The 23,634-nt window shown below is 36.4% G+C and overlaps 1 protein-coding gene across 1 annotated transcript; it reads left to right on the forward strand.

Annotated features, from left to right (window-relative positions):
• The first annotated feature begins 19,765 nt into the window (after positions 1-19,765).
• Positions 19,766-23,391, forward strand: LOC112295798 (protein SCARECROW). Its single transcript, XM_024547747.3, has 2 exons — positions 19,766-22,598; positions 22,710-23,391. Exons 1-2 carry the CDS (start codon positions 20,660-20,662, stop codon positions 23,216-23,218), a joined length of 2,448 nt encoding a protein of 815 aa, XP_024403515.1. The 5' UTR covers positions 19,766-20,659; the 3' UTR covers positions 23,219-23,391.
• The last annotated feature ends 243 nt before the right edge of the window (positions 23,392-23,634 follow it).

Here is a 23,634-nt window from a genome sequence, read left to right on the forward strand (position 1 = left end):
GTGGAATACACACTTTGCTAACTTGGCATATAATCCTGTGTCTCTTAGTTTTTGTAACACACAACGAACATGGAATTTATGTTCTTCTATGTTCTTAGAGTAGATTAGAATGTCGTCTAAATAAAAAATAATAAAATCATCTAAAAACTCACGAAAAATATCATTCATAAGATTTTGAAAAGGAGCTGGTGTATTTGTGAGTCCAAAAGGCATGACATTATATTCAAAATGTCCATACTTAGTTCGAAAAGCAGTCTTCCATTCATCTCCTTCTTTGATATAGAATAAGTTGTATGCTCCTCGTAGATCTATTTTTGTATAGATCTTTGCTTGATTGAGTTGATCAAGAAGTCCTGAAATCAAAGGTAAAAGATACTTATTTTTGATGGTGATCTTGTTAATGCCCCGATAGTCTACGCACATCCGTAGAGATCCATCTTTTTTCTTCACAAATAAGATCGACGCTCCTGCTAGAGATTTTGAATGGCGTATGAAGTTTTTAGCCAAGTTCTCGTCAATATACTCCTTTAGTGCAGCCAACTCGTTTTGTAATAAGCTATAGATTGGTCCAAATGGCGGTTGAGCTCCTTCTTGAAGATCAATTGAACAAGCATAAGGTCGATGATCTAGAAGAATATCTGCATTCTTCTTTTCAAAAATATCTTGGAATTCTTGATATTGACTAGGAATACCACTTGACGTCTTTTCACTCTCTGAAATGGATGTGGCATATATAGCAAAAGATGACCCCTCTTTGGCTACATACATGAAAGTTCTTGCCCCTACTAGTAAGGGCTTAGATGCACTAGACTTATATATTTCTTCTTGATTAATAAAATTTTGAAATAAACTACTAAGAAAGTTAAGGTTACGAAAAATCTAATATATCTAAGGATTGTATTTTTCTAACCAGGATAGTCTTAAAATGACTGGATTCAAAGGAGATCGTATCACATTAAATATTACTACACTATTATGATCTTTAATTACTATATCTAAAAGAACAATTTCATGGGTAACATCACCAGAAGACAACGAACGACCATCTATGACTTATATATATATGAATTTGATTTTCTTGACTAACGATATTTCTTGTTTGTTGACAAAATCTTCATCTATGAAACAAGCTAAGGCTATTTAATCTAATAATGCAAAGTATTTATGATTTTTGGGTCCTAAACACACATCTATTGTAAAACAAGGTGAGGGATCTAAGGAGAGAATAGGACCTTGACTAGGTGTTGTACATGGTTCTAGTCGCTCGGTCCCTATTGTAGTTGGAGGGACTCGTTTTCCGACACATTGTCTTCTTTTGTAATCATACTCCTCATTTTGTGATTGCGTTGCTTCCTTGGACAATGTTGAGTAGTGCGTTTAGCTTCTCCACAATATAGACATAAGCCCTCTTAATGTCATCGAGACTTTTTCTACTCCGTGAGGGATTTAAAACGTACCATATCAATTTGCATTGGCTCTAGCCTTGATGGAAAGGTTTCCAAAAACTTAGAAGGTGTTGCCATGACTTGACTTGTTCCTCTCCAGCCATATCTTTGTTCTTGTCATCTTTCAAATAAATGATTATCACATGCAATAGCTTGAACAATGAATTATTTTAAAGAATCTATTTTTGGTATTATCAATAATAAATCTTTGATATTTTTCTTTAATCCATAGTGAAATTGATTCATAAGGACTTTATTATTCCAGTCCATATCACAAGTAAGACTTTGGAATTCAGCGGCACACGTGGTGGCTGAACGTGATCTTTGTCGTAGTGATGCAAGCTTGGGCTCTGCTACCCTTTCTCGATCACTTTTTCCAAATGTAGCTGTAAATACTTCCAAGAATGAGTTCAAATCATAGAGTAGTGATCAATCTTTTTCCATCAAAGATACAAATCAACAGAGAGCACTTCCAAATAGAAGTGCGCCTATGAATCCAACTTGAGTAAATCCATCAGGGTATTGGAAAAGATGCAACTTTAAGTAGAGTTTAACTTATTGCAAAAACCCTCGAAATTTTAATCTTGTTCCGTCAAACTTTTCAGGCATACTAATCCTTGCCTCCTTTGAACTTGTAGAAGCAAAACTCTCATAATTTGATTGCGAGGCTAATCAGCTTGTTTCCTTCAACTGTACAACTTCTTGGCGTAGACTCTGAACTTCTTCCATAGTAGTAGGAATAGTGCTTCCATGATTGGTGTTGGTAATGTGTGCAATTTCGGTCCTAAGAGTGATGACAAGCTCATGAAGATCTGTAATAGTTGTAAATCTATTTTCACTTCCACTAAGTATAGCATCCATAATTTTTCCTTCCATAGATAATTCAAACGAATTCAAAAGTTAAATAAGAGGAAGATAATCTGCAAATTCTAAAAACAAATTCTACAAAGAGAGGTAATCCACTCTCTTTAAGGAAAAGATCAATGTTAGAAAACAAGATTTTTTGTTTAAGGGTGGGTAGTTCGCAACCTTCAAAATACAATAATAGAAGTGGAGTAATCCACTCACTTCTAAAATAAGACAGAAATAATATGTTAGCACTCTTGTCAAACTATCAAAGATATGAAATCCAAAAAAAGATAATCTCAATACTTTCTTGTGTCACTCGAAAATACTTAGAAATCACTCAAAGGTGATAATATATTGAACTAGAATGGCTATTGCCAAAGACTAGAAAAGATGAGGACTCTTGAAACTAGACTGGAAGTAAGAAACGAATTGACAAGAGTGAAGAAGGCTTCATTCTTGTCTCTATATATACTATCTAACTAAGAGCTACGTGGTGACGTTCTATAGGACCTCCAATATGTGTTGACTTTGTAGGACACATGCCTTGACTTACAAGGCAAGTTTTTCTATGTGTAGGCGACATAGTTAGCTTGGTTTTTAAGCTAACAACATGTGTGGCACATGGCCAACTTGTTGACTACGTTTCTAATCCAAAAAGTCAATTAAAGTTACCTATGAAGTCAAAGTAGCATCTATGAAGCTTCTAGAAAGTTTCTATACCAAATACTATAGAATTAACTTACTTTTATTTACTTTTACTTACTTCTACTTATTTATATATGTAATTACTAGCTTACATTAGTATGCTTGTGACAATAATCCGCAACCTTCAAAATAAAACAATAGAAGTGGAATAATTCACTCAGTTCTAAAATAAGATAAAAATAATGAGTTAGCACTCTTGTCATACTATCAAGGATATGAATTTTTAAAGAACTAAAATGTCAATACACTCTTATATTACTTGAAAAGACTAAAAAATCACTCAAAGATAATATAGTATTAAATTAGAATGGCTATTGCCAAAGATAAGAAAACTAAAAAAACTTAAAATAAGACTAAAGATTAAAAAGACATTGACAAGAATAAAGAAGCTTTATTCTTACCTTCATATATACTGTTAATTAGGAGTTACGTTATGATATTTTTTAGGACCTCTAAAATATTTTGACTTTGCAAGACACATATTTTAACTTATAAGGTAAGTTTCTTATATGTACACCATCTAACTACCTTATTCTACAAGCTATCAAGATGTGATAAATTTGTTGACCAAGTTTCTAACTTATCAATCAACTACAAATACATGTAAAGTTAATACATCATCTATGAAGCTTTTAGGAATCTTTTCTAAAAAATATTATGAAATAAACTTATTTTTATATATTTTTACTTAATCATATAGAAAAAGATTATAATAAATATGTATGTCTATGATACCATGTCATGAATATTGCGTTGTACTCCTCAAAACTAGTATTGTAGCATTTAAACCACCTAAGTTTGTAATATGCATAATAGAAGAAATCTTCAATCTTTATCAAAAGATGAGGCATGGCTAAAAGACTTCTTATAATGAAAACAAATGCAATCTTCTAATAGAAGAGTCAAAAGATGTGGTGTCCAACATTCTATATGCCACCCACATTGACATTTGTTATATAAAAGCATAGTTGCAGCCCCTTTCTTCTCACCACATATAAAACAAGGAAGACCAATTGATACAACTACCAATTTAAGATATATAGAATTATCAATAGGAAGATGACAAAGATTACAATTTTTTGAATGCTTTCAATATTCTTGCTCATCTTTGCCTTCTAATAACAAAATACTACTACACAATACATTCTACATATGAAGAATTGTGCCCCCTACCTTAACATCAAATATTGTAGGTACCTCATATTACAAATATATATAATCTTTTATAGAAAATCTTTGCAATTGGAGTTGATAAGCTCTACTACAAATGCAAGCATATTACAAAGTATTGCGATGTTGAATAATAGATAAGTTTTCTATAGCCATAGTCATGACTTATTTAAAGAACTGTGCTTGATCATATAGACATTGAGTCCAAACATCATGATCACCTAGGTCTACAACTGGAACTAACTTTTCACATATTGAGTTAGGTAGAATTGACTCATGTCCATATAATAATTGGTAAGGATTACAAGATGCTAAAGATGCTTATTTATTGAAGTAATAATCTAATGCAATTCACAACAATATCAAGTTTCAATCACAATGGTTACCATAAAATAATCCATACTTTTGTAATCCATGTTTAATAGTCTAAACAATCCGTTTAGCTAATCCATTTACCTCGGGATGATTTTTAGATATAGTATAATGATCTATTAAAGCTTTAGTATATAAAGCTTCAAAAATTTCAAAAAATTTTCTTCTTTGGTCTATTAAGACTTTGGCAAGTATTCTAAAATTTACTAATATTAGATTAAAAAATCCACAATTGTCAATTCTAAAGAATTTTGTGGTCATGCCACGAATTCAATCCACTTACTAAAATACTCTACCTTCACTAATATGTATTTAGTTCCCCATGATGTAATAATAAGTAGTCGAACAAAGTCTAAAGATCAACAATAGCACAAATTTATGATGAGTAATAACTTCAATTAAAATAATAAGATATTAAAGCTTGATTTAACTTGATCACAAACTTTACACTAAAAAACATATGTAGTCACTTATTGATTATTTCCCTCTACAAATATTGATTATGTAACATAAAATGTATCTTGTATATCTCAAAGTATCCAAGTTCTTTATATACTTGTCATATTAAAGAAGCTCTTTAATTTGACTTTGGAACTATGTGCCTAGTTCTATTAGGCCACATATAAAATAATAAATTATTCTTCTAATAATATCTTATTATTTGATAACTAATCCTATTACTTTTCATGTTAGAGATAGTTGAAAAAGATATTCTTTATTGAAGCTTATATAAGATTGTGAGATCTTCTTATACATTATTAATTACTTAATCCAATTTTTCATTTGAATTCTACTGAAGAACCATGATTGCAGAATTTGACATTAAAATCAAGAATTTGGTTGCATGCCATCTAGTAACTACCTCTCAATTACAATTTCCATGCGACCAAGCTCTAATTAAGCCTTCTTGTGAAGAACATGGATCACAAAAAATTCATTAGCATTTAAATTAGTAATGCATGCTCAATGCACAATCTCAAAGTTGTATTCTTGAAGTAGCAAAGTCCATCTTAAAAGCTTGCTAGTATGCTTGTTTGACTCCATAAGTCACTTCAAAGGTTGATGGTTAATTACCAATATGAAATATTGACCATACAAGTAGGATCAAAAGTGAACAATGGTCCAAACTACTGCCAAAGCTTCTCCTTCATAAGATGAGTAATTTGACTCTATATTGTTATTACTTCTACAAGAAAATATAATAATATATTTCCATTCTATATCATCTTTTTGTGTCAAGATTGCTTCCAATTCTATTGCACTCTAAGTTATTTATACAAAAGATCTATTAGCATCCAAATATTGAAGCATTGGAATTGAACCCAATTTTTGCTTCAATATGTTGAATGCATGTTGTTGCTCATGATTTTGAGTTCATGGTTGATCTTTATTCTTGAAAATAGTTAAAGACTTGGCAATGATGCTAAATATTTTAATAAACCTTTGGTAGTAGTTTGCCAATTCTAAGAAAGTACAAAATTATAAAATATTACTTGGTGTTGGAATTTTTTGCAAGGCATCTAATTTTTTTTGTTGTATGCCAAGACCTCCTAGGATAATCATGTAATCCAAATATGATAATCATTCATGGAAGATTTTTTTTTTTTATGATGCAAGCACAATCTCTATTATCGTAATCATTCAAACATTGCTTATAAATTCCTCACATGATCTTGTAGGATGCTACTAAAAATAATAATATCATCAATGTAGTATCTAAAAAATGACTAATAAGATAAAACTTGATCCATCACTTGTTGAAACTCAGTTGGTATATTCTTAAGACCAAATAATAATAAAATTTTAATAATAAAATTGATCTTTGTCATCTTGATCAATTCTTCAAAATACTATCTTTACTCGATTTGCAATAATTAATGGAAATTGGTGATAGCCAAATCTTAAATCCAAAATGCCGAATACTCAGGAAATTCTACTACATCAAATAATTCTTCTAGCATTAGCATTGGATATCAATTAAACTTAGTCTTATAATTAATTAGATGATAGTTTCTACATATCTATTTTTTTGTCTGATTGCCAAAAATATCCTTCTTTGAAGCCATGATTGTAGCACAAGCATACTCACCATTAGAAAGTTTAATTAAGTCTACAACCAATAACTCTTTATAATAAGCTTGGACATTGGCTTTGTTTGAGACTCTAAGCTTATAAGATTATCAAAAGATTGGATGTGAATAGGTTTGTTTTTATAACTTTTAAAATCTTTAAGACTAAAGGAAAAATAATTGTGATACGAACAAATAAAAGTTCATATCTTTTGTGCTTTGGAATCAATAAGATGTGGCCTTAATTTCAATGGCCAATTATTAAACTTTGTATTCTCCTTCTTTACCAATAGAGCATCATTACATATCAGCACAGCCTTTAATTACTAATCTATTGAAAAAACAACTCTTATGCCTTCAACATTCTTACTTCTAATCAAATGAGGGACTTCATTACCACAATGTTTGTGTGAATAAGAAATGTTGGTAGAACATGGAATGTCTTTCTTGAAAGTGTGTTGAATGTGGATTTGTATTTGGTTTAAGTTACATACTTTATGATTGGTTTATAGCACTTGATGTATTATGTATAACGATCTTTATTTACACAATAAAATTGATAAATTCTCCAATTATATATAAGCATTTGATGAATGATATTTTTAAATTTTTTTTGGATAATTTTTTTTTTTCTATCTTCATGATATTTGAATCTATTCTAAGATATTCTTGAAGAATATAAAAAATATGTGAGATTAATCTTGCAAAAATTACAAGATGTAAGATTATATGCCAAATTAAAAAAATGTATATTTCATTAGCCAAAAGTAGAATTTCTTAGATATATTATATCCAATGAAGACTTATTGATGGATCCAAAGAAAGTTTAAGCTATAATAGAGTTGACAACTCTAAAGACAATACAAAATGTATAATATTTTCTTAGATTTGCTAATTTTTATAGGATATTTATCAAAAATTATTCCCAAGTTGTTACTCCTTTCACTCACTTGATATCCAAAGTTAAATTGGAATAGAGACCTCAAGCACAAAAGACTTTTTTTCATTTGAAGGTAGTTTTATTACAATGCCAATCTTAATACATTCAAATTTTACAAAAGCTTGCTATTTAGAAACTAATGATTCCAACTTTGCATTAAAAGTTGTGATATCATAGATAAAAAAGATAAAAAGATCGACCTAGTTGAGTTATATTCTAAAAACTTTTCAATTGAAAAAATCAATTATGAGATTCATAATAAAGAGCTTATTATGTGATATGGCATTGGATGCTAAATCCCCTCAAATGAATGTAATTTAGTTTAATTTGTGATTTTTTATCCATTGATAGTTTTTTTATTAATTGATTTATTAATGTCAATTAAGACTTGAATATTTAAGTGAAAAAAAAATCCTTGACTTGACATTCTTGTCAAGTGAAAGATTAGAAATCTATACCAAACTAAGTCAAGTTATCTCTTATATTACAAAAAGAGAATCCAAGAGTGCAAGTACAAAAATAATAAAAATCATAAAGCTTTATTAAAATGACTAAACACTATTGCTAACCAAACCGTTATAACAAGCTCTTTCACTCTCAAAATCACTCATAAGACTTGACTTGATAAGAATGTCAAGTCAAAGATTTTTCTCTACTTAAGTATTCAAATCCTAATTGACAAAAATAAGTCAAATAATGGAAAAATTATTAGTGGATGAAAAACCACTAAACAAACCAAATTACATATATTTGACAAGATTTGGTATTTAATGCCATATTACATGACAATCCAAAAGGTATCATATTATATTAAAAATTTCCATATCTTGTCCAAAATATTATCTTACATTCATCTACTTCTTTAATCCGCACCAAATTGTATGCTCTACAAAGATCTATTTTGGTGTAGATTATAACTTGATCTAGTTGTTCTAAAAGCCCTGATATGAATGATAATGAATAAAAATTCTTCACTATTATTTTGTTGAGGAAAAAATAATCAACACACATTTGCAAAGATCTATTTTTTTTTAAAAAAAAAATTAAAAATATAGGTGCATTTCTTAAGGATTTGAAATATCAAATAAAGTTCTTCGCAAGATTTTCATTGATATAATCTTTCAATGTCAAAAGCTTGTTTTGTGATAGATTGTAGATTGAGCCAAATGATAGTTGAGCCTCTTCTTGAAGATTGATAATGCAATCATATGGTAGATGCTTTAACAATTTATTAGCATTCTTTTTTTTTAAAGATATTTTAAAACTCTTTGTACTACTTAGAGATAGCTACTAGTAAGCTTGTTCCTTCACAAGTTGGAATTACATAAATGATATATATATATATATATATATATATATATATAGCCAGCTTCATAAAAATCCTTGCTTTAAAAAATAAGGAATTTGTAATTGACGACTTCTTGATAGGTTTTGTCCAAATGAATTCTATAAAAAATTCAACCTTATGAAATTTCTAATTTATAGATAGATTGTTTCTTTTCAACCAATAAAGTCCTAAAATGATAGGATTAGACGGAATTCTAATAATTATGAATATTATTTTACTACTATGGCCTTCAAATGATATTTCTAGCAATATAGTCTCATGAATAACTTTACTTGAAGATAAAAGTTGACTATCTATTACTTCTATGTATATAGGTTTTAACTTTTATATTAGAGGAATTTTGTAAAGTTTAAAAAATTCCTCATCTAAAAAGTAAGCAAATGCTCTTGAATCTAATAAGGCATTTGTTTGAAATTTTTGTGGGCCAAAAAATAAAAATATAATAAAATAACCAATAGTTGGATTAAAAAAAGAGAGATCTTGATGAACTTGAGGTGTTGAAATGTCCAGCTGCATTGTCCCTATTGTGGCCGGGCTTTTTTATTTTCTTGAACAATTTCATTCCTGATCCTCATTGTATGTCGTTTCTTAAAACAATTCTTAGATTTGTGTCGTCTTTTATCTTGAAACTTGGAGCATGTGTCATCAAAAAAAATTGGGAGACTAATTAAAGGCTCCTTATGCTATTGAATAGGTGAGTTTTTTGGTTGAATTACAAGTACTACCACCTCCTTAAATATATAAGTTTAAAGAAGTGGTTGCATCACAGGCTGAACTGCTCCAGATCTTGTATAACCATGAAATCTTACAAAAAAATTCCTCAATTTTAGGTCTATAAGAAAAAGTATTCAGCGTGTTCATAATAACATCTTATTTAAACTCAAAAGCCTCAACCATATTAACATCTTCACCTCCAACCATTGTGAAAGAAAAAAATGGAATTTTTAAATAATACCAATTAAGAGGAGGGTAATATGCAACCTCTAAAGTACTGAAATGCCTTCAAGAAGAAGAATAATCCACTTTATATTCCATATTTATGAGGATCATATTGATAGATTAAATTTTTTTATAATATAAAAATAATTGATTTTTTATCTCAAGGTTTTTTTACTACCAATTCTTATATCATGTATTTTGTTAATAAAATAACATAAAATAATGATAGAAATTATCTTCTATTTTATTAATATTTCTTTTAATTTATATCACTTCAATAAGTTTAAATACATAATATAAATGAAATATTTATATTATATTAGATATTATTATTAATTTTTATAATTTTCTTAATGATAATAATAATTAATTTTTTATATTTAAATATATAAATTTATAATATACATATGTATATATATATATATATATATATATATATAGTTTTTTTTACTTTTTTTCATTTTTTGTTTTTTTAATTCTATTAATTTGATCAAGATTCACAAAATAAATATAATTATATGATACAATATAATACAAGTAATAATTTTTTTCATCATAAATTTTTTTGGTATACAATAAAAAAAAGAAAAAGAAAGATAAATCATCTACATAGACATACATATATAGACACTTTTATATCATTTTTACTATTTTTTTCTTAAAACTGTTTTCCAAAATGTAAGTAAAATAATTTTATAAAATTTCAAAGAATTTTAAAAAAGAAATTAATGATAATATTTATTACAATATATGTATATATAAATATATATATATATATATATATATATTTAGTAGATTAAAGTAGAATTAAAGTTTTAATTCTCAGGTTTCTTCATGTTTCCTGTGGTCCCTCACACTAGAAATCAGTATCACAGAAATCATATATATAGACATACATATATATAGACTCAGTATCGCAGTGTCGGAATGAAAGCTCTTGATCAGCTCCAGAAGCCAGAGCTTAATCCCTACTGTCATATGTTCTGGTGCTGCAACTTGAGTTTAGCAACTGTCATCGCCGTTTACTAGGATTACTGAAATGTTTGCTTCAATAACCTGCGGCATGAAGATGATAATAGCAATGTCCTGCAAGAGATCAACGGCTACTTGTCGAAGTCTAGAAAACATACTTTGTCTGGGTAGCCTCATTCCTCGACCATGCGCTTTTTCCATACAATGACTGTTTCAACTCCAGTTTGGATTCTCGACCAAGTCGCAGTGCTTTTGATGAAATCGTGCAATTGTGGGTCCATCTCTGAATAAATTGATCTGAACCTCTGCAAGTTTCGGGTTTGCACTATTCATCGCAGAAGTTGCATCTTTGGGCTGTGGTATGAAGCTTCAAAATGTGGTTCCCTCTTTCTTTTAATCTTTTATTATTATTTTTTTATTTTATTGCTGTTGATGCCTTAGTTGTTTAGCACAGCCTCCATGTCCCTGGATTCGTGCAACATATTTTGTCATGCTTCGACTAGGTGTTTCCGACTGCTCTCATTCGTCCAGATTGGTTTACTTGGTTCGAGATATAATCTAAATGGGATGCTACATGAATCAGTCGCAAGTGTTTGTAAACCTCCACAGTTAGCTCTTACGTCGGAGCAAAATGAAGCAAACTGATATACAACGTGTAGTGATATTGAGTCTGCATGCTTGTTCTGGGCGTTCCATGCCAACTGGGTTGTCGACTGTAAGCGAGCCCATTGTTTCAATGAAACTGGAGAGACCTCGGAATCCTTTATGCAGCTCGTGTGGAATTTAATGAAGGGGTTTTGACGTTAATCGATAGTATGCATGATTGATACCCGAGTCGAACAGGAATCTGATTTCCTGTACTCTGTTTAATGATAACTGATGGTTCTGTTCATGAAATAGTTGATAGTATATGTTATCGCCCATTCTATATCGGCCGGAAGGCCCTGAACCTTTTTTTTTCATAACGCTACCTATATGCTCCACTGGTGAGTTTGGTAAAATCGTCAACCAGTTTGATCATCGCATCGCATAAGTTGTGCTGTGTATGTATTTACAGAATAGTAGACATATGGCTATCGCGATTAAATGAGGCTGTGATAAGTGTAAGATACTGCACCGAGTATGACGGTGACATTGATCAAATATTATATTATGAAATACGATGTCTTTATAATAACAGTATCATTCACTGTACTGCTGGATTTACAATACTTACGAGGAGTCCTACCAGTAGTATACTCTTCAATGCGATTGAAATGCTTTGTATGTAGTTGCAGCGGTTGCACTCTGTACTAGAGCCCCTTGAGTACAACGACTACAGGTATAGTTTTCAATTCTTCTCTACACCTCCGCACATCTTTGAGTACATTTATTGTAACATTCAGCTTATAAAAATGAGTAAAATGATTGTATAGATAATTGAATTTTCGAGCGAGTTCATGACTGAAATCTCGCTCAAATCTTTATTTTAAGAGCCTTGCAATGATAAAATTTTCACGTTCAGGAGTTTTCACGTTCTGATCAGTGTCTGCTCAAGTACGTTTCAAATCCAGTCATGCAGTTTCGTCTCGAAATGGCACTAGATATTCAGCAGTAGAACTTCAGGATAATTGATGCAGTGAGAATATCAATATTACAATATTCTCAAGACTGCCGTGAAGTAATTCCAAGTGTGTCAAACGCCAGACGGTCGTTTGAGGCTCCACGCAGATGCTCATGGTGAAGTTACATGACAAAAACCACACAGTTGTGCCTACAATCTATATAAATAGTATAACTAAAATGGAATATGAACAGTAACCACCATTGCAACTTAGATTCCACAGAGGTAATATGTCCCGGTTGAGTTCTTGGGCTTTTAAGTCACTGAGCACTTTTCGGTGTTCCCGCAAGTGAGTATCCTTTGGCCTCGAACTGCGAGTCAAAGCCTTTGGAACAGGTGTTCTTACAGGTCCAGGGCCTTTGTTCTGCCGCAAATCAGAATGAACAAGTGTAGGTAGTTGACCAAGTCTATGTCCGATCTGACGCACTTTGATAAGTGTCAGCTTCGTTGGCTTTCTGCCAGTCTGAAAAAAGTGTCGCCACAGGCTAATAGGTCGTGGTATGTAATTAGACCCTCCACATCGGACCCAGCCGGTTGTCCTTGATACCAATCCAGTCACACCGTGGCCAAGGGATATGGGATACGAAAGACTTCACAGATAGGAGAAAACAATCAAACTCAATGCATATTGAGCTATGGTCAATTGGAACCGTCACAGAATAGTTCTTACTTAACCAAGAGTCACTCACTTGGGACTAGTGTGCACCAGTCATTTGTGCTCACCATCGTGAAGTACAAGTGGCAACAATTTGGTCTTGAAGCAGCTTTTTCAGGCACTCATTGCAGAGGTGGTTGATACTCGGGATTGGTCGGGCTGTAACAGTGGCAGGTACACAATTTAAGGCTCAATAGGAAAAGCGATTATAAGCGGCAAGAAACCAAATGTGTGTATGTCCTACCGGCTGATGAACCTTTTGCATGTGGTCAGGGGGAAAATTATTAGAAACCATTCAATATTTCAAATCAAGGTCCATGTGACTGGCAGGACCGATGGTTGGAACTCCTCAGCAAGGATATGAGGTAACTTTGTTTGCTCATCCAAGTTGTTTCTCCAGCTTCATAACAGTAAGTTCGTTTTCGTAGTACACTTGACATTAGGTTTTCGCTTCGACGAAATCACTCACAGACCGAAACTTATCAAGTCAGTGAGATCCTCGGTACAACGTAACGTTCAGGCATGCATAAGCTTTGGTCATTACGACGTTATGTGTGACCCAAGTACAGACGTTTTTACGAAGACGGTACCGATATGGCAATCTGTAATTCAGTACGCGCGTTGAAACATACCGAGTGATGAAGGAGCAAATACCTCCAATTTCTCTGTGACATCTGAAATATTCTTTGTCGAGGTTCGCATCTGTCTGCAGTCAGCAAAAATTGTGCCACACTAATGTCGGCCGCTGCACTTTTCCTCTTGCAAACGTACATACAGACACTTCAGGCGAACCGAGATGCACACCAAATTTCGATCGGTACTGTCCCTTGGCAAATTAGTCGAGCTCGAGCTCGACCTCGACCTCGATTATGGTGCTCCCATCATTTCATTGCCCAGGTAATCTTTGAGAGGGGCACCTGCAATGGGGTCGGTCGTACAGGTGCAGCAACATATTCTACCATAGCACCATCTCAAGCAATTCTCGTATTCATCGTTACCATGGGCTTCAAGGGTGAGCAGCATTAACCAACATCCCCGGGAGAATGAACTGTTCGTTCCTGTTCACGACAGGAATGAATCTTCTTTGTACTGTGGGTTCCGCATATAATTATCTTGCTATGACAAAGCCCGCTGCGTGTATTATTTGGCTGCCAGCAAACCGTATAGACCCGTCTGCCAAATCTTTCTACCACGCTTACCAGAATCCACCATTCAGAGACTGCAGCATCAGAACTCCCCCGAGTTCCGCGCCTGCGGCATTCTGAGTGAATGCCGCTGGAGCCTGCCAGACTTACAGCACTATCTCCACGGTAGAGTTCCACCCACCCAGGAGTAAATGACGCACCTCGGTCAAGTCCTGGGCACTCACTTAGGGAGACGAGGATGCGGTATCGTAATCATCGACACTGTCAGGCCCTTACACGACTTTCACATGCTCCTGAGCCTTTTGCTTAGTTTTGGCACGCTGTTGGATTGATTTTGCTTACAATCTCACAGCTCAGACTCCACCATGACATACCTCCCACATCCCCCCCCCCCCCCCCCCCCCCCCCAACCCAGCAGGATAAGCCCCATTTCGGAAAACACTCACTGTATAAATCACAATCTGCAAGTTGATATCCAGATGATGCTATAACTCCCATCAGACTGTTCCTTTCGACCAAAATTGTTGAACTGTTCATGACCTGTCATTTGCTCAAACTATACCAACTTTTCAATAGCGCTGTTTTTACTTATATACACCTTGAGAATCAACAAATGTGGTGCTTTTGACCACACAGCTGGTGCAGGAATCATTCATGTGGAGACGCCATTCTTATATATAAATACATATACAGTTGAAGGGTAAGAACGTAACTCGTCTGCTAGTGGTAGCCTTCGCATAGCTTCAAAAAAAACGATGCAACATATTTTAAACGAAAAGAAGTTCTTTCCATTTATTTTTGTGGTGTAAGGTGTCGGTTTTCCGTTGCACAAGCCACTGATCAGCGGCAGCATCATTCAGATTTTTCTTTTTTTAAGATGTGTTGCTTTTTCCGGATGGGAGGTTCCTATCAGAATGCTCATTAATCATACAAAAAGGACCCATGTTGTGTCCAGTGTTGCTAATAATAGATGTGTTGGTTTCTCTACGACGAGATGGGTTTTATGCATCAAATGCTAACATCATTGCTTTGTGATTATTATTATTATTATTATTATTATTATTGCTAATCTACTACTGTTTTACTTCTTAATTTTTATTATTATTCTTCGTACTAATACTTTCATATGTGTTCATGTCCATATCAATTAATTGCAATCTATGCTTTTGCAAAGAAAGAAACAGCTCTTCTGTTATTTGTTGCAAGAAACAAAAAAAAAAAAAACGGAAAAGAAAGCCAGTATATAATCTAACATTTGTGTGTTATGAATGAAACGATGCAACATATTTTAAGTAGTAGATGACTTTGGATTTGTTTAAGATATATGCAATAATTGAAAGATTTATGATACGAACATGAAATATGATGCAAAAATATCACTGTTGATATTGTTTAGTGTTTTGAAAGAATATGCAGAGAAGGTTTAATACCATTATTAATTTCAACTATTGGATTTTAACCAAACGTAATATAGTGTCGAAATTAATTCAATAGTTATTAAAGACACAATTTTACACCAAACATGATTGGATAAATTTATGTCAAAAAAACCGAAATAACTAAATCAAATATTTAATTACGTTAAAATATATAATATTACCAACTAAATTTGATCAAATTCTAAATTATACATTGAAGGATTTATGAAAATTTTAAAATTTTAAAAATAGAATCAATAATACTGATAATGGATTTTTAAAATTGGTCTTTAGGTATATTGTTGCAACTTATTACACAACCTTCTATAAAATCAAAATCATTTTTTAAAATTTTTAATAGTAAAATTACTAATGTTTATGACGTGGATGTCAACTTGAATGATTGTGCATGGAAAACATTTGGCCTCTGCAGTGAGGTTTGACCCCAACTTGTACATCCTTTAAATCTTTATACAAAAGCATGAACAGCATGCAATGATAAAAGTGGTAAGTAAGTAAAATGAGATATTGGAAGATTCAATGTAAAATCTTAGCAAGCGCATTAGTTGTAGCCTATATTTTCTTCTGTTGCATAATATACACTAAGTGTGGCTGTTTTTTGAGACAAACTTATCTCACTTGGACTTGTCATATTGACCCATTTGAATATGTTAAATAATTTGTTTCTAAAAATATCAAACTTTCATGGTTTCATTGAGGAACTATCCAATGTGTTTATATCAATGTCTTTATGTTGAGTAGATTCAACATCACATTATTAATTGCAAATTACATTCTGTGGAAATTAGCTTAAGGGTCAACAGAAATTTATTTGATGTCAATTATAAGTTCTTACCGTTGTGGTGAATATACAAACACCAAAAAATTATCTGTTACGATAACAAAAATTCACTGTTCATAAACACACATGGCAAGGAACACAATTATTCAAACAATTCTACACAAACCAGATATTATTATTTTTTCAAAAATTTACAAAAAATAAATTCCAAGACAATAAATACATGGATACCAATAGTGGAGTTGATACCCGCTTATCCACTCTTCTGAGCAGGTATCGATGTTGCCAGTTTGCTCGCGTGTATTGCCACATCAGCACCAGAGGAGTGACGTGGAATTCACCCAACTTGTCCTCACCATCCTTCCCTTGTGCCACCTCAGCTGCCAGCTCGGACTCTCCTTGCCTTCATGAGAGCCAATCATTTATGTGCATGTGTGTGTATATTCCAGAATTACACTGTTACTTTCACATAGTTATTTCATCCCTGTCACCAACTCTACTCACAAACTTCGCTGGCTGCGGTGGCTATAAACAAATAATAATACTCTCTCTCTCTCTCTCTCTCTCTCTCTTTCTCTATATATATATATATATATCAAAGAAAACGTGGTGACAATAATAATAATATGGGTGGTTTGACAGAAAGGCACACAAGTGAGAAAACATAGAAATGCTGGTAACAACATACATAGATAGATTGAGAGATTGATATACAGATTGATAGATATGGAAATGTAACTTTATTTACTTTTTCCCTTAAATTTACAAAGAGTTCCCCCCCAAGAACGCTTGTTGATAAACTTCTTTTCACAACCATGCAGCAGAGTTTGACTTTGATTATTATTATTATTATGATTATTACAGGAGTGATTTTTTTATCTTTCTTTTTGCCCAGATTATGAGTTTTACCGTCAGCGGTCTGTTTTTTCTCCGCAGTGGATAAGAAAGTCTGGGTTAACACGAGACAAGAATCTATAACACAAAGCCCACAAGCATGAGAAATCAGGGGTCTTAGCGGAATGATCATGCGTTTGACCGTAGTAGGGTTATCAGCTTGCGTTGATGAGGAGTAGGAAGTAGGAGGAGGGAGAAGGAGTTAGCCCTAGTTCTGATACCAACCTGGTAAGCGCAGGCTCATCATTTGCAACACCCAGGCGCGGATAATTGACTCATGAAGTGTTTTTTTTTCAGTCTTTTGGGTGCAGTGTGCTCATAGCACTTGTGTGTGTATGTAAGTGTGTGTGTAAGTGTAAGTGTGCAGAGTTTCTCACCCACAAACCTATCAAACTTACTTACCCTACGTGCCACTGCAACGAGGATAATCGTAGCCTGATGATCACACTAGTGTCTAGGAAGCATGATTAACTAGCATGAATCGCTGGGTGAAGCTTGATCTCTGGCCTTATCAGCGAGAGAGTGTATGGACAACCAAACGGGAGTATGGCGCTTGGTTGCTTGCCCCAGCCTGGCATGACAACGCCATCAGAGCCTGTGTTGCTCAGTTCGACTGATGGTCTGGTAGCCTTGCCGGGAAGAAGCATGTCTGGAACTTGCAAGGAACTGTATCAGCCTTTGCCTCTTTCAAAGCTTTGTAAGTTCAGAAAGACGCAACCGATGTGTGGGAAGGGCGTAGGGTGAGGATTAGTCAGCTCTGCTGCTGTCGATTTAAAAAATATGATCTGCCTGGCGGTTCCGTAACCGGTGAAGGCCGAGGTGCAGAGCATGGAGGAATCTGGCCCCCGGTTTTCGAGTACTCCATTGCCGGTACCCAGCTAGTTCACTAGCTTCATCTTTAACTCCTGACTGGGGAAGCAGGGGGGGGGGGGGGGGGGGACGCAGCAAGTTGGTTAGAGGAGAATGATTGGTGGAAGTGTGGCACTAGCGCGTTTGAGATATCAAGCTGCTGTATTAACCATTCACGGGCTGGGGTATAAGTAACAACTGACTTCTCCAGTCTCAGGCAAAGATTCGAGCCGGACGATGATGATGAGGAAAATATACTGTCAGTAACAGGGCGTCGCAGCGCCTTAAATTTCCTCTCGAAGTACCCTGGAGGGGGAGGGGTGCTCTGTCAGCAAGTTGCCTGCTCTCTCCATAAGTGACGTGCCAGGATTGTTCTTAAACACATCTGAAGCTTCCACTACGTCTCTAATTCCAGCACCAGGTTCCGCAGCAGACTCGATGGTTACGTCATTCCTCAATATAAATATAAATATATATATATATATATATATATATGTTTATTTACAAATTAAATCATCCTTTCACGAGAATATACATAAAGTTTGGAAAGAAGTGTGTACGAGGAAGGAGCGTCAAGTTGGAATATGGCAGGATAATACGCGTTGTTCATTATCCTGACATTTTTTTTCATGATTTCGGTCTTCGTAGAGGTCTCTGGTACATGGTATGTGCTACTTATGTATACTAGAGTGTTACAATATTTGGCCGATAGAGAAAGATATTCCGAAGGAAATTGGACACGTTGAGATAAGGCAAGTGTAGTGCTGCGAAAAGCTGAACCAGGTTTAGGTGCGATCTCACTGAGCCATGTCAATAGACAGCTTTGCAGATGTGGTGGAGTTGTGGGAATTTGTGCCGAGTTGAGTAGCCTGATTGAAAAGGGCGGCCGCTGCTCAGGTAGTACCAGGCTTTACCATGCAAGACCCGCCGCCCAGCTTCTGAACGAATGTCTAGAACCAACTGGACCACTTCATAAAAAATAATTCGGAAAAATCTTAGTGCGAACTATAACCAACCAAAGGATTGCTATTATTCAGACGTCATCTAAAGTGTTTCCTTCATGTCACAAGGGCTTATGTGTGTAGATAGCGCATGTCAATGTATCTTGCCCTCAAAAAGGAACCAGACAATGCAGTCCTATTTTACCAACTTGAGCGAACAGAATCAAGTGCGGCTGCGAATTCTCAGTCATCTGATGGAATACCAACATTTCATTCATTAAACATCTCCTGAATTCAGTGTAATTCGAAATTAAAAAAATCAACCCAGAAGAGTGGCTTTGGAAGCATGGCATGTCGTTGGAACTATGTTACCAAATTAAGCAGATTATTGGCTTCTGACCTATAAATTAGATACAATTTATTACTTTCTATTGATTGAGCCAGTTCACAAAAAGCCTGGATCTGCGTGCCATTATTATATACCACACTGTATTGGGGTATATTCAAAGGCTGGGATAACGAGTTTCTAAGGTTAGAAATTTTGGGGCAGTCTTTGTTTGCGTCAGGAAATTCTAGGGGAATAGAAGGACGTTGAACTCAGCAGCCCTCAATGTTAACCATTGATTGAATAATAGTAGAACTAAAGTTTGGTGCAACGACGCACGGCGGTTCGAATTTCGTGACGTGAGCCCTACATGCCGACCAGCTCCTGGTTCGTCTCTGCTGGATGGGCTGGACCAATAATCGATTGCCGGTTTTCAGAGTACAGTTTCATTGCCGTCAATGTGGAAGAAGGTTGCTCGGTCTTCACCTGTATGCCGCCTCCCTCCGTCATCATACATATTATGAAGTTATATTCGCGAGCTCTTAACCCAGGATGGGCTCTTGCTAGGCTATCTCTGGTGATTGACGAGAGAGTAGGGGAGAGAGAGAGACACACACACACACACACGGAGGGATGGAGATGGTGAACTAGGTTTTAATTGTCGAGACTGTTTATTCGCGCTCCTTGACTGAGAATCAGTGGCGATGTGGCTACTCTGGATCGTTGGAGTTATTTTTGGTCCTGGTTCGTCTTTCTTGAGGATGTTTCCCTGCGCTTAAATTCTGTAGTGGGCTAGACGTCTCAACCCGTTACTTGGCTAGGATCCTTTCTTGGAGTCGCTAGCGGGTGTAACATGAAGGGGTGTTAAAAAATACGGAAACTATTCCATTGATAGATAAATTTGCTCTCGCTTTGACAAACTCATCAACACTGGATATAGGTCCTCTTGCGTGTTAGCTGCTCCCATGAAGTTGGAGACAATGCCTTTCTCGACGAGGGATGTTCGTTAATTCACAGGTACGAGATTGAGTATTCGAGCAACGATTCGGAACCAGTAGAGAGGTCTGTTTACAACGTTGTAATTAGTAATCCTAGGGCGAGAACTTGGTGTGAAAGAGTAAGTTACCGAATAAAGGTTTATTGGGGATCCTGCACCTCTGTCAGAGATGGTAGTTTGGACGTGGACTTGAGTTCGGGAGAGCAGGCAATACGGTGAGTATGGCTTTGGTATGTCCTAATCCAAGAGAGAGACTGGGGCTCGTGACTAAGGAACCCACCGGAGTAGGATCCCGCACGCATTATAATGTAGGTTTCCCTGGTTATAGAGATCAATTACGCATGACGGACAACTTGCGAGATCCTTTTCACAGCGGCCCCGAAACAGGTGGTCGTGACCCTCAAGATGCTGAGAGAAGAGGTGAGTTACAGGAACATAGAGTTCATTTGCCAGACTTGGACTTCGGGGTGGGGGCAAAGTGGAACTGTACTGGGCAAATATCTTCCTGGTCGAGTTACGATTCTACTTCCCAGTCGTTCCCATCTACTTCTGCTGCTGGTTGGGTTGTCTCGCCCTTGGGCAGCAACAACTCACCGTTTCCCTCTGACGGTTCATTCTCGGATCATCTCAGTTCAGGATTGTCAAATACTAGCTTCCCTGGTGCTCTCCCTGCGAGTCTTCAAGTGCAATCTGGCGGTAGCGCCGGTGGTTTCTTCTCCGGTAGCACCCAAACAGCGAGCTGCAACGGAAATCAGCTGTACCAGAACCCACCATCACTCATGAATGCGGCCCCAAGAGATAGCTGGGGGAAGATCGAAGATGCCCCAAGTCCTCACCACCAGTTGTCTTGTCAGTATGACATGGAGCAGCACGGGAACTACGGTTACGGTGTCCAACCTGCAAGAGAGGCCGTGAAGGACCACTTTTCAGGAATGGACGAAGATTCTGTGGCTGCTTGGGTTGATGGGATGATCATGGAGATGATGGAAGCCATGCCTGGAGTACCGATCGAGCAAATATTAACAAATCTGTCCGAGGTTCTGGCTCCATCAAATTCCCAATTGGAAAGAATTATTGGATCTCGAGTTCAGTCGCTTTATGGAGGCGCGGGGCTGCGAGTTCAAACTTTCTTGCATACGGGTCCATCCAGATTCGGCAAGAGGACACGTGAAGGTCAAATCGGGTGGAGAAATGCAAAGTCGTCCCAGAATGAGGCCCGGGCATATCAGGATACGCCCTCCCATCACCACGTCAGACCAGATAATTTCATGGAGCAGAACGCAGTTGCCTCGCTTGCAAGAGACGAACTTCATTATCCAAGACCTCAAAAACGGACCATCGACAATCTGCAGCTTTCTCTAGAGCCCGCAGATGAACGCAGTCTCCGTCATTTGCACACCGCCCAGCAGCCAATGCCAGAGGATCAATATAGCCACCAGGTTCTGCGATCAAGAGATCAGACGACCAAACCAGTTCAGCACCAGCATTACTTTCAACCACACCTGCAACACCAGCAACAAAAGTCTGGAGAAATTCAAAACGATTTTTCACCGCCTTCTAACGCCGCTCAGTACCCAATACTGAACACTAGGGGTTTTAATGATGCCGTATCCCTGCCGCAAAATGTGCCGCAAAGCACACCTCGGAACGCACAACCAGAACCTCCTAATGCAACTGACGAAGAAGGGCTGCAGCTCTTGGCACTGTTGCTGCAATGCGCTGAGGCCGTTTCCTCCGACGATTTCGACCAGGCCAACTCGATTCTTCCACAGTTAAGTGAACTAGCAACCCCTTACGGTACGTCGGTGCAAAGAGTGGTTGCGTATTTCGCTGAAGGCATGGCGTCTCGTTTGGTGACCTACTGCTTAGGTATATGCCCTCCTCTTTCAAGCAAGCAGCTCGTCAGCAACCAAAGCTTTCTTTCGGCAATGCAGGTATTCAATGAAATATGCCCCTTCGTAAAATTTTCTCACTTCACTGCCAATCAGGCCATCTTCGATGCCTTCGAGGGCATGTTCAACGTGCATGTCATCGATATCGACATAATGCACGGGTTGCAGTGGCCGCCGCTTTTTCAACTCTTGGCATCTAGACCTGGAGGACCTCCGCATGTGCACATCACGGGATTAGGAACTTCAATCGAGACTCTTGAAGCGACTGGTAAGCGTCTGACCGACTTTGCTGCGAGCTTCAATATCTCGTTCGAATTCACAGCGGTTGCCGACAAGATTGGCAACGTCGACCTTTCAACATTAAAAGTGGAATTCTCAGATGCTGTTGCAGTCCACTGGATGCACCACTCGCTCTACGACGTAACTGGATCCGATCTCAACACACTGAATTTGATCGAGAAGCTGAACCCCAAGGTCATCACTCTCGTCGAGCAAGACCTTCGACATGGTGGAACATTCCTGAGCCGGTTCGTTGAAGCTCTTCACTACTATTCTGCTTTGTTCGATTCCCTGGGTGCCAGTTACAAGGCCGACAGCCCCGAGCGCCACATGGTTGAGCAGCAACTCCTGTCGTGCGAGATCAAAAACATTTTAGCCTTTGGTGGTCCAGCGCGCACGGGCGAGGCTAAGTTCGACCAGTGGCGTGACGAGTTAGGCAAACGATTTAAACCCGTTTCCTTGAGTGGCAAGGCAGCCCACCAGGCGGCATTGCTACTTCAGGGCCTGTTTCCCTGCGAAGGGTATACACTCCTGGAGCACCGAGGTACTCTGAAGCTCGGATGGAAGGATCTTTACTTGTTCACTGCTTCTGCTTGGACAAACGAATAGTTCTTGTAAGATATTAAACCTACCTGCTGGTAGTGCCGGCGCTGTGGAATAGTAGATCTAGACATCTTATGGACGTCGGGCTTAGTTAAAATTCGATGCTACGGATAGTGGCAGTCTCATTTTAATCATGTACATTCTCTACAACATTGAACCTAGCAGGAGACTTCAACGAACAGACCCATGCATGGCTTATACACCAATTTTTTGCATATATTTTGACCTACTAAGATATTCATTTGGATAAAAATCTAAACTGTGCAACTTGGGGTCCATTCTTTGTTGATTGACCTGGTTGTGAGATAATCGGATTCAGAGGATAGTGTTTCTTGTCAGGTGTCGTAAGTTGGCCATATACACGAATTGAACCGCGCAGCATTCTCTCCACACGCATCAGGTGCACGTTTGAAGGTATACAT

The sequence above is a fragment of the Physcomitrium patens genome, chromosome 19 (assembly GCF_059467195.1).
Source record: "Physcomitrium patens ecotype Gransden chromosome 19, ASM5946719v1, whole genome shotgun sequence".
NCBI classification, from domain to species: domain Eukaryota; kingdom Viridiplantae; phylum Streptophyta; class Bryopsida; order Funariales; family Funariaceae; genus Physcomitrium; species Physcomitrium patens.